Here is a 13329-nt window from a genome sequence, read left to right as displayed (position 1 = left end):
CTTAAAGAGCCAGTATTTTAGATTTTAAAGGCATTTATTTCTACCACACGATATATCCACATGCTTCTGCCATTTGTATGTTCCACTGAATTAAACTCATGCCAAACTGTTGACAGATTGGAATTTTATTGCACCATATACACAAACACGCACACACACACACATCCCACAGCCCTTAAAACAGAAATGCAACTTGATTAAATGATGAAATTTATCTGGGCTACTGACAATGAACCCAGAAACCTTATGACAGCTCAGTCCTGAAACTGGAAAATTAAAGATCACTAATGTTCACATGCACAAAGAAACACCTTTTGTACCGTACGTACCAAGGAAGGACACAAAAACAGTTGTGAACACGAAGCAGCAAACACAATATTACAAGAAGGCCACAATCTAAAACCAACAATAAAATCCCGGTCTACTTCGGAGCTTCTAGAAAATGATGGTGATTGTGGAGGAAAAAAAATAAAATAGAGTCTACAGCTATAAGGCTTAAAGGAATTAATGTGCATTTCTTCAAGTGGTATTTTTAAGTGGTGATATAGTGGAAGCAGCATATTCATACACAGGTTTGTGCGTGTGTGCGTTTTAGAATAATTTAAAGACACACTGGCAGTCTGTATTTTGTCTTTTGCTCATTTGTAAGAGAAAAAAAATACTTTATGAAAGGTTTATAGGTGGCACTTGTGGAAAAGCAATACCTGTTGAGATGAGTTATAAAAGTTGTGCCTTATACAGTTGTGTATTGATATATACACTACCGTTCAAAAGTTTGGGGTCACCCAGACAATTTTGTGTTTTCCATGAAAAGTCACACTTTTATTTACCACCATAAGTTGTAAAATGAATAGAAAATATAGTCAAGACATTTTTCTGGCCATTTTGAGCATTTAATCAACCCCACAAATGTGATGCTCCAGAAACTCAATCTGCTCAAAGGAAGGTCAGTTTTATAGCTTCTCTAAAGAGCTCAACTGTTTTCAGCTGTGCTAACATGATTGTACAAGGGTTTTCTAATCATCCATTAGCCTTCTGAGGCAATGAGCAAACACATTGTACCATTAGAACACTGAAGTGATAGTTGCTGGAAATGGGCCTCTATGGAGCACTTGCATGTGACGTCACAGCCGATCCAGATTGTGACAGACGCCATCGTGTCGGTCAAACGCCATATTCCGCCTTCTACTTCTGGTTCTACTTCTGCTTTTACTTCTACCTTTTCTTCTGGAAAACCCTACTATATACAATTCTACTACAACGGCTGCGGCTACAAGCTCTCCCTACCTGTGCACGTTTATGTTTTTTGTGTGTATTTTTGCGTGTTGTTCGTCTGTACCGGACTTCAATATCCACTACAACCGTATGGACTTACTGGACATTGGTTTCCAGCAGAAAATGACGGTTTGTAGCGATTTCCATCGCATGCACAACATTCCGGACGAGAAAAAAAAAAAGAAAAACATTCCGGACGAGACAGCGAGGTCTCCGTGGATTGTTATTGGAAGCAAAGCGAAGGAGGCGGCGCCGGGAGCAGAAGCAAAAGCGAGGCTACAGGCAGAGCCGGCCTGTTGACTAAGCTCAGAAAACAGCTACTCAAACCTCCACTGCTAAGCCTCTACCTCTCCAATGCCAGATCCATGTAAACAAGACGGACGATTTGGAATTACCTTATTCTATTCTATAATCGGCTGGTCAGTGCTATACTCAATACTTAAGTGACTTACCCATCCAATGAGGATTATTTTCTTGTTTACAAGATGCCACATCTGAGTCGCTGACAAATCCTGAATTTCTGTAAAGAAAACTGTCCAGAGATTTCTAAGCACGCAGTGCTTCACCACTGAACAGCGAGAGAAAGTTGATGAGGTAATCATACACGTCCGGGTATTCCGCTGGCAGTTCAAAATCCGGTCGTGAAAACTCCGTCCGGTAAGCCATAAGGGTCACAAATCTGTAGATCATTTATTTTAGACATACATCTAGTTATCTGTTCATTAGAAAAATGAGCCGTGTAGTCCGTCGGTTGAAATTGATCCATTCTGTACACGAGTGCAGCAGTATTCAGCGGTGTTTTTGACCGACAAGATGGGGGTTGTGTACTTTCCGGTCACGTGACTGCAAGATCTCTATACACCTATGGAGATATTGCACCAAAAACCAGACATTTGCAGCTAGAATAGTCATTTACCACATTAGCAATGTATAGAGTGCATTTCTGATTAGTTTAAAGTGATCTTCATTGAAAAGAAGAGTGTTTTTCTTTCAAAAATAAGGACATTTCAAAGTGATCCCAAACTTCTGAATGGTAGTGTAAGAATAACTTGGATAACAATTTGTTTTGAAAGCTTGAAGGCAGATTTAGTATGAGAACGTCACTAGGGAAATCAGCATTAAAACAATTTCACAGACAAAATATATCTATGCCGTAAAAATAAGGTACCTTTAGATAGAGGACAATATTAGGTGTCGAATACACCGGTTACTGATGTTCCCTTTATTTATATTGTTTGCTGAAAATACACTCACCAGCCACTTTATTAGGAAACACCAATATACCTGTTGTTTTGTGCAGTTCTTGAATCAGCCAATCCCCTGACAGCAGCGCAATGCATCAAATCATGCAGATACAAAATCAAGAGCTTCAGTTAATGTTTACTTCAAACATCAGAATGGGAAAAATTGTGATCTTAAAGTGTGACTTTCACTGTGCCAGATGGACTGGTTTGAGTATTTCAGAAACTGCTGATCTCCTGGGGTTTTCTCACACAACAGTCTCTAGAGTTTACATAGAATGGTGCGAAAAACAAAAAACATTGAGTGAGCGACAGTTCTATGGGTGGAAACAAACGCCTTGTTGATAAGAGAGGTCAGAGGAAAATGGCCAGATTGGTTCGAGCTGCCAGGAAGGAAATAGCGACTCATATAATCAATCACTCTTTACAACCATGGTGAGCAGAAAAGCATCTCACCATACAACAGCAGAAGACCACACTGGGATCCACTCCTGCAGCCAAGAACAGGAATCTTAGAATCAAGAACAAGTTCCTATTAAAGTCGCCGGTGAGTGCATATTTAAATGTAAGAAGGCTCAAGTGTATGTATTAAAAATCCAGTTTAAAAAAAGATAGCTGGTAATATTGCCTATAGCTGGTTGACATTTTATGAGATTATAATTTTTTTTTTTAAATTCCATTTTCTCTTTTTCCTGTATTTCGATCAGGACTGAATTTAATGTCTTGCAGCTTTGCAGATTTTGTTGTACACTTCAGGAAATGCCTGCTCACAGTCCAGATCCTTCCGTAGCTTATGATACAGCGCACCATCAAACATTTCCCAGAATTCTTGTCGTTCCATGTACACATCTGCATAAAGCATCTGGAAACTAGAGAAGGAACGGAAGTATGTTAATGAAAAGGATCAACTGTACACCAAAACGCAATGTGTCAATGTCAAATATACTTTGTCAGTTTATTAGGTACACCACCTTATAACTGTTCTGAGTGATAATTATTAGCAACGCCTATAATTTCTGTGGGAATAAATGTGAATGATCTTCAGATTTAACCTGTCCATGAGGGAAAGGCATTCATCCGCAGTGCAGCAGTGACAATGATGTGGTAGTGATGAGTGGCAGTAGTACCAGTTTTGAAAGGAATTTTTTTTTGAACAGCTGCTGGTTTGAGAAAATATCCAGCCAGCAGCACTATACGTTTAGAAATTGTGCACGATTAATACATACTTTGCATGGAAAAAACAAACAAACCAAGACCTATAGTCTCTAAATGTATATTTACAACATGGACCAATAAAGTAAGATTGTCTAATAAAGTACATGTTAATAATGCAGGTTACCAGCACCCTCACACACACACACACACTGCCATGTTAGTGTCACTGCTATATTGAGAAAATTCAAATCAAGTCAAAGTCCCTCCTGTGCCAGGATCTGGTCTTCCCAGGCAGTTTCCTGTATCAGTATTAACCAGCTCTTGAGGCACATGGGTGTGGCGCTAATCTCCGTTTCTATAGTCTTCAGGCATTACATAGCTAGGGTAGGGTGACCAGACGTCCCGGTTTTACCGGGACAGTCCCGATTTGGGGTTGTGTGTCCCGAGTCCCAACAAAAGTCTGTCGGGACACGGATATGTCCCGGTTTTCGCCACTCGCGACGTTTGCGACTGAGCAGCGTGGGAATCATTAGTGGAGAAATGTCTGCATTTACTATTTTGATGAATTGACAGGAATCGCAAACTTTCCTGGTTACTGCCCCCTGGCCCTGTGGCATGGGTGTTTATTTAGCCACATTATTCCAGACAACAGAACGTGTTGCCATGCAACAATAAAATAAACATTAACTGGCGCTAATGTTCTTTGTCTAGCAGCTAGCAGCAGTAATGCCGCAGCAATTATGCCGAAAAGAAAATGTACCTTTTCCAAAGATTTACAGGGCACCTACCCCTTCCTCCGAGAGGTGCAGAACAATGCGCACGAAGCCTACTGCACACACTGTAAGTGCTTTGTTCCTGTGCTGAGTTGGGTAGCCTATGTTGCAAATGCTGTGCGCTCCTGTGGGGGCTTTCCTCGGGCTGTCGCCCCTCTCCTCCTTTATTGCTGTTTTGTTTGAGTGTAAATTTACGGAAGCCGCGAGAGGCCCTTCATATAATCTTTTTTTATTCACCTTGTTATCCCGAGATAACGACATAATTAATTCAGGATCTCGAGAAAACAAAACCGTTATTCCGTGATCTCGAGAAAACAAAATTATTTCATGATCTCAGCTGGATCGCTGTATCTCCGTCGGTAGAGACGAAGCCGGGCCAGTCTTCTGTGGAGGTGCCGTGGACTAATTTTGAAATGATCCCTTATTAAAAGACTTAATGCAATCTCTCCCTGTGTCAACCCCTGATCAAAATATTGCCTTATTAGGTGATCGATTATTCCAGACATTCTAATGACCAAAGTTGCGTCTATACAGAATGAGAAATAGCCCCAAAGTCAGCACATCACAAGTCTCTTGGCATACCTGAATGAACCATTTCTCAGCTGTTTACTCGAGATCATGAAATAATTGTTTTGTTTTCTCGAGATCTTGGAATAACGGTTTTGTTTTCTCGAGATCTCGAATTAGTTGTGTTGTTTTCTCGAGATTCTTAATTAATTATGTCGTTATCTCGGGATAACAAGGTGAATAAAAAAAAGGATTATATGAAGGGCCTCTCTTCGTGAAGTGTCAGCCAGGTGTCAGTGCCGCCATTTTGAAAACTGTTTTCCAAATGAAATATTGCACAAAAACAAGTTTAAATGACGATTACTGCCTACTTTTTTCAAACTTTCCTGATTGCTATCAAAACAAACAGAACGTCCGGCTTGATTACATCAGCATCCGAAGGAGGGCGCGCGCGTCTTTTGACAACATCGGCAGATATTGGTCACTTTGATTTCTGCTATATGTTTTACTTCCATCCTACGATGTCTCGCACAGGTCTCAACGAATCTAATTTACGGCCATTGCTTTGACATCTCATCTCATCTCATTATCTCTAGCCGCTTTATCCTGTTCTACAGGGTCGCAGGCAAGCTGGAGCCTATCCCAGCTGACTACGGGCGAAAGACGGGGTACACCCTGGACAAGTCACCAGGTCATCACAGACATAGCTTTGACATATGGACTGATATATTACACAACATATTTCAAACACTCATAACTTGCTATAGCAGTGACAAAATAGCTATCAAAAATGCACTTATATTTAATAAAATGAGATAAATAGAATTTTGATAATAAAAAAAATTGCCTTCAGTTCTCCTTTAATGTAATGGAACAACTGAGAGACAAGTTCCTGCTATTCCTCACAGAGAACACAAAGTCCTTTATCTTGAAGACTCTCCCATGGTGGAAAACTTACTGAATTACAAAAGCATTGACTTCTTTGTGGAGATGACTTCCATAAATGTTAATGTTAGGCATATCAAGTGAAAATTCAAATTCAGTCCAAATTGCTTGAAACTGCTGGTCACTGAATTCAGAAATGAATGCAGAACAATATACGTTTTACAGGGTGGCATGGTGGTGTAGTGGTTAGCGCTGTTGCCTCACAGCAAGAAGGTCCGGGTTCGAGCCCCGTGGCCGGCGAGGGACTTTCTGTGCGGAGTTTGCATGTTCTCCCCGTGTCTGCGTGGGTTTCCTCCGGGTGCTCCGGTTTCCCCCACAGTCCAAAGACATGCAAGTTAGGTTAACTGGTGACTCTAAATTGACCGTAGGTGTGAATGAGAGTGTGAATGGTTGTCTGTGTCTATGTGTCAGCCCTGTGATGACCTGGTGACTTGTCCAGGGTGTACCCCGCCTTTCGCCCGTAGTCAGCTGGGATAGGCTCCAGCTTGCCTGCGACCCTGTAGAACAGGATAAAGCAGCTACAGATAATGAGATGAGATACGTTTTACAGGATTAAAATATGTTTATCCGTTCTTGAGATATTATAAATCAAAGATTGAAAAAACAACTTAATTTTTAGAAAACTACTGTAATATTCTGTATGAGGATCACATGGTCCAAAATGGGCCTCATTAACGAATAAGATCAAATGTTTTTTTTCTTAATAACTTTTCTATTTTTCAAGATATTTACATGGAAATTGGCAGGCACATAGATGGTTGTATACCAAATACGAAGTTTGAAAAATCAGCAAAAAAAAAAGCAAATTAGTAGTTAATTAGTATTAATCATATACCGACTAGTGGCCTAGTGGTAGTGTGTCTGCCTCTCGATCGGGAGATCGGGAGTTCTATTCACGGTCGGGTCATACCAAAGACCATCATAAAAATGGTACCTACTGCCATCTGGCAAGGCACACTGCAATACAGATGTGCATGGGGAGTTAAACTCTCGTGGTTACCAGAGGACTAGCCCCCCACTGTAACCCTAGCTATGTAATAGGCGAGAGGCCGAAGGCTATGGAAACGGAGATCGGCGCCGCCCGATGCGCCACATACAGAGTTGGGCCTGGTTAGTACTTGAGTGGGAGACTGCCTAGGAATACCAGGTACTGTAAGGCATGGGAAGGACTTTAACTTAACTTTAGTATTAATCATGATAATTAGGTGAAACGTTCAATTGGTACACTCAATAAGAAAGTAATAAAAGATTTTTTCTAATACGCTCTTTGTGCTCTGTAGGTATTTGTATTTCTCAAAAGTAGGGCCTACTAGTATTCATATTAAAGAATATAAATGATAATATTCACAGCTTTCAAGGCTAACCTCGAAAAAACTGTGTGAACCACATCCAATGAACAATTCACATTAATTGAACTGAAATGGACACTCACATTTCTGACGACTTTTTTTTTTTAAATCTCATTCCGACCACTAAGCTCTCAATATTTTTCATCAAAACAACTAGTTATATTCTAAAATAGTTATTTATATGAATCAGTTTGATTTAAAAAAAATAAGTAGGTAAAATTATGAAAAACTCACTTCAAAGTCTCCCGTGAATTATAACATCAAAACTAGATGGAAGATGGAAAATTTTGCTGAATACTTCATCAGAAACAGTGAGCGCTAGAGAACATTCCTATAAAAGTTATCTGATTGATATTCACGAGTAATCTAGTCGGAAACCGATCAGAAGAGAGAGAGCCTGAGTGCTTTCCCGTGACTCAAAAGGCACCAGCAGTTTCCCGACGTCCCGCGAGCAGAGTTTACTCTGTTGTACCAACTTCAACCTGCTGTTACTCCCAAAGTACTGAACAGATCTTAACGAGATACATTTCTTTGGAAAGCAGAAATTACAAGATTTTTAATGATAGTATTCACGATAGAAAATATTCAAGAGTTCAGCAATGACAGGTTTGGAAACTTAAATGAGCGTCTGCATGGACAATTTTCACAGTACGGCCAGCGAGCGTCTGATATGACTATTAATGTCTTTTTACAAACATTTGTTTTGCTAAATAACATCTTTTTTAATGTTTAGCTTTAGGTTATGTGAACTGTCCTCCATACAAGTGTCTTCGAATGAGGTATTTGTGTAGCATAAGAATGTATTTGAACATAATATAAACCTGTGATTTTAATAACTATAACTAATGCTCATACTGTTGTTTTATAAAAGTAATCAACACTTTCAGACCAATCAATCAATCAATCAATCAATCAATCAATCAGATTTGAGAATTCAGTGGTGCTGTTGTATAAGCAAACATTTATAATCCATTTCCCAGATTGAAGTGCTTTTTTAACTGACCCGTGTACATCTCGGACAAACTTCTCAAGCTGGCGTGTGGAGGCCCAAGCATCAAAATGTTTGACTTGGGGTTCCCCGTATGCCCCAATGTCCACATACAGCTCATCCTCATCTCCTTGAGGATGCACCATGCCTGGCCGACTGGGCAATATGAAAGGGCACAGCCATAAGGGATACACCTGCACACATGCACATAAAACTCAAGAATTACATGGTAGAACTGAGAATGGGTCAATTTTTTAAATCACAATAACTGTCTACTTGTTTGTCATTATTCATGGTATCATCACAATATTACCCCATTCCCACTCCCAGTGAACACCGTGAATTTTCCGTTGTTATGCAGTAATGGTGTTGTGTGAGAATGGGAGCAAAATGGCAAAAGTCAAAACATTAATCTAACTCCTGTTGACCTAGTAAAATGTATGGAAATATTTTTTTACGGCTCCAGTCGGAACCAGAACTGTCAGATTTGGAGAACATCCATATAAAAGTTATCTGACTGATATTCACAAGTAATCCAGTTGGAAACCAATCAGAAGAAAGAGGGAGCCTGACCGCTTTCCCGTGACTCAAAAAGCACCGGCAGTTTCCCAGTTTTCTCCAGTGGGAACCATCAACTGTCAGATTTGTGTGTTGTGACGGTTGTGACATTGCTGGAGGTGATGTAAATGATGATATAGTGACATTGCAAAGACATTTCTCATACCACCTCCGTGTAAAGCGACTGGCGGCGAACTCAAAACAGCAAGCAGTGAAAACATGTCAGATACAATGGGATCGCTGTATTCGTGGGGGAAAACATTCCAAGGTTTAATGCAGATAACCGAAACCGCGGATTGTAGCAAACCAAATATAAAAGCTTATTGTTTTGGTGCATACATACCTATGGTAAAAGTTTTGTTTAACTGCACACAATTTAACATCAAATAATAATAATAATAATAATAAACTGTAATAAGTTATGTGAATGGGGTCTCTCTTTCTGGATGCTGACATTTCAACTTCATCTCTTTATCATGGTTGAGGCGCAGAGGTGGATGCAAGTATGGAAATATTTTATTTACACAGGATAGTCAAAGCAATGAAAAACATTCATCCATCCATCCATTATCCATCACCACTTATCCTGTTCTACAGGGTCGCAGGCAAGCTGGAGCCTATCCCAGCTGACTACGGGCGAAAGGCGGGGTACACCCTGGACAAGTCGCCAGGTCATCACAGGGCTGACACAGAGACAAACAACCATTCACACTCACATTCACACCTACGGTCAATTTAGAGTCACCAGTTAACCTAACCTGCATGTCTTTGGACTGTGGGGGAAACCGGAGCACCCAGAGGAAACCCACACAGACACGGGGAGAACATGCAAACTCTACACAGAAAGTCCCTCGCCGGCCGCTGGGCTTGAACCCAGAACCTTCTTGCTGTGAAGTGACAGTGCTAACCACTATACTATCATGCAGCCCGCAGCAAAAAAAATAAACACACCAGGCATGAAGTGAGGAACACAACAAGCGTCGGGATAGAAAATAAAAACAAACGCAAGCCAAACTTACTGAAGCCGGGGTTTAAATAAGGCGGGTCATAAATGTCCACAGTGGAAAACAGACATTCATGGACAAATGCTGTCTATAAGCAAGGTGTGCAGTTTGAGGGGCCATGCTTGTTTCTTGAGTGGGTCAATGGATATTGTCGCCCCATTGTATAAGTAAAAATGTTCCAGACAGCATTTGCTTGAGCAATCCAGACGTTCAACACTGTGAAACATAAAAACAGCGGTCTCAGAGACATAATGCAGCTTGACTCGTGCCATATTGATAATTAGCTGATGTCTCAGCTTCTGGTTTGGGCTTTTCACAACAATGGATTTCCCACATCGTGAATTATACGTCAGATACAATCTCGCATGGTTGGCAGTCTGTAGCATTGTGTTAAATAATATAGTCAGGTGGGAATACATGATATCCATAATTTTTCCATTAGAGAAGAATCAGTGGGAATGAAAATGTGTTATCTACAGTGGTGCTTGAAAGTTTGTGAACCCTTTAGAATTTTCTATATTTCTGCATAAATATGACCTAAAACATCATCAGATTTTCACACAAAAGTCCTAAAAGTAGATAAAGAGAACCCAGTTAAACAAATGAGACAACTAGATCGAGCTCGACGCCAACGGCCTCGATGGGGATGCCTCTGCCTGGTAGACTACATGCCTTATTAAAGTTGTGATTTGGGGATGGACATTTGACCTCACAGTAATCTTGACCTGTGACCTTTGAACCTCAAGATCTAATCAGTTCATGGTTGTCCCCAAGTGCACAAATGGTGAAAGTTTGGCGAAATTCCTTTCATTTGCCTTGGAGATATTGTGTTCACAAGGTTTTCGGACAGACATCTGGCCCTCACAGTGACCTTGACCTTAGACCTTTTGATCTCAAAATCTAATCAGTTCATGTTTGTCCCAAAGTGCACAAATGGTGAAAGTTTGGTGAAATTCCTTTCATTAGCCTTTGAGATATCGCGTTCACAAGGTTTTGGGACGGACGGACAGACACACAGACAGACGGACAACCCAAAAACATAATGCCTCCTGCACCTTACGGTGGCGGAGGCATAAAAATATTATACTTGGTCATTTATTTATTGAGGAAAATGATCCAATATTACATATCTGTGAGATGCAAAAGTATGTGAACCTTTGCTTTCAGTATCTGGTGTGACCCCCTTGTGCAGCAATAACTACAACTAAACATTTCCGGTAACTGTTGATCAGTCCTGCACACCGGCTTGGAGGAATTTTAGCCCATTCCTCCGTACAGAACAGCTTCAACTCTGGGATGTTGGTGGGTTTCCTCACATGAACTGCTTGCTTCAGGTCCTTCCACAACATTTCGATTGGATTAAGGTCAGGACTTTGACTTGGCCATTCCAAAACATTAACTTTATTCTTCTTGAACCATTCTTTGGTAGAACGACTTGTATGCTTAGGGTCGTTGTCTTGCTGCATGACCCACCTTCTCTTGAGATTCAGTTCATGGACAGATGTCCTGACATTTTCCTTTAGAATTCACTGGTATAATTCAGAATTCAGGCGGCATGGTGCTGTAGTGGTTAGCGCTGTCGCCTCACAGCAAGAAGGTCCGGATTCAAGCCCCATGGCCGGCAAGGGCCTTTCTGTGTGGAGTTTGCATGTTCTCCCCATGTCCGCATGGGTTTCCTCCGGGTGCTCCGGTTTCCCCCACAGTCCAAAGACATGCAGGTTAGGTTAACTGGTGACTCTAAATTGACCGTAGGTATGAGAATGTGAGTGTGAATGGTTGTCTATGTGTCAGCCCTGTGATGACCAGGTGACTTGTCCAGGGTGTACCCTGCCTTTCGCCCGTAGTCAGCTAGGATAGGCTCCAGCTTGCCTGCGGCCCTGTAGAACAGGATAAAGCGGCTAGAGATAATAAGATGAGATGAATTCAGAATTCATTGTTCCATCAATGATGGCAAGCTGTCCTGGCCCAGATGCAGCAAAACATGATACTACCACCACCATGTTTCACAGATGGGATAAGGTTCTTAAGCTGGAATGCAGTGTTTTCCTTTCTCCAAACATAACGCTACTCATTTAAACCAAAAAGTTCTATTTTGGTCTCATCCGTCCACAAAACATGTTTCCAATAGCCTTCCAGCTTGTCCACGTGATCTTTAGCAAACTGCAGACAAGCAGGAATGTTCTTTTTGGAGAGCAGTGGCTTTTAGCCAATGTGAGAGAGGCCTTCAGTTGCTTAGAAAGTTACCCTGGTGTCCTTCGTGACCTCGCCGACTATTACACGCCTTGCTCTTGGAGTGATCTTTGTTGGTCGACCACTCCTGGGGAGGGTAACAATGGTCTTGAATTTCCTCCATTTGTACACAATCTGTCTGACTGTGGATTGGTGGAGTCCAAACTCTTTAGAGATGGTTTTGTAACCTTTTCCAGCCTGATGAGCATCAACAACCCTTTTTCTGAGGTCCTCAGAAATCTCCTTTGTTCGTGCCATGATACACTTCCACAAACATGTGTTGTGAAGATCAGACTTTGATAGATTCCTGTTCTTTAAATAAAACAGGGTGCCCACTCACACCTGACTGTCATCCCATTGATTGAAAACACCTGACTCTAATTTCACCTTCAAATTAACTGCTAATCCTAGAGGTTCACATACTTTTGCCACTCACAGATATGTAATATTGGATTATTTTCCTCAATAAATAAATGACCAAGTAGAATATTTTCCTCTCATTTGTTTAACTGGGTTCTCTTTATCTACTTTTAGGACTTGTGTGAAAATCTGATGATGTTTTAGGTCATATTTATGCAGAAATATAGAAAATTCTAAAGGGTTCACAAACTTTCAAGCACCACTGTATTCCGTTGTTAATACCTCATACAATAATGGATTCTGGATGTGAAAGGGGCTTATTATAGGGCAAGAAATACTGCATGATTGACGAGAACCATGTTAAACTGTTCTTAAAGGTATACTGCCTTTCAGATTTTTCAAGTGTAAGTCATAAAAAGAATTTTCCTGACACCAATTGTTTTTGTTTAGTGGACCGAAAGCTCCTGAATCCGATTCACAGACTTCCAATTTTATTCGTTTTTTTTAAAAAGAACAATTAATGAATTTAGGGCCACATGGCCCCAAATTCTCCGCTATTTTTTTTCTGCTTCACCATGACCCAATTCAAGATACTACATCATGCATCATGTGGTGGGCTTTCCCCGTTCACACAAGGCATTATGGGATACAAATTTGATACAGGAGAGAAAAATGGAGGACGCGAGTGTGCGACTGAAACGTGAAAGACCGACTACAGTAACGGAAAGCGAGAAGAAAAGATGTTATGTTGCGAAGGAAAAGGAAACGCAGGACCAAACTAATAAATATAGGTGGTCAGCGAGCACCTCGGTGTGATCAGCTGTTTGTTTAGCGACAGAATGATGGAACTGTCAGTGCACGGTCAAAGGTAAACCTGTAGATGGCAGTAATGCAACACTGTGGATGCCAGCTGCTGTAAAACCCAAAAGAAGAAGGTGGTAAACC

General features: G+C 40.9%; 1 protein-coding gene across 1 annotated transcript in view; it reads right to left on the bottom strand.

Annotated features, from left to right (window-relative positions):
* Positions 1-109: 109 nt before the first annotated feature.
* The window catches only part of dhcr24 (24-dehydrocholesterol reductase), a 35560-nt gene continuing 22340 nt past the window's right edge, over positions 110-13329 (bottom strand). Inside the window, exons 8-9 of the mRNA XM_060916076.1 lie at positions 8249-8427; positions 110-3385 (exon numbers count right to left, since the gene is read on the bottom strand). Coding sequence (XP_060772059.1) covers positions 3232-3385; positions 8249-8427 — 333 coding nt within the window. The 3' untranslated portion in view covers positions 110-3231. The remainder of the gene's footprint in view (positions 3386-8248; positions 8428-13329) is intronic.

The sequence above is a fragment of the Neoarius graeffei genome, chromosome 3 (genome assembly GCF_027579695.1).
Source record: "Neoarius graeffei isolate fNeoGra1 chromosome 3, fNeoGra1.pri, whole genome shotgun sequence".
In the NCBI taxonomy this organism is placed as follows: Eukaryota; Metazoa; Chordata; class Actinopteri; order Siluriformes; family Ariidae; genus Neoarius; species Neoarius graeffei.
This window is presented reverse-complemented; position numbering and strand designations above follow the sequence as displayed.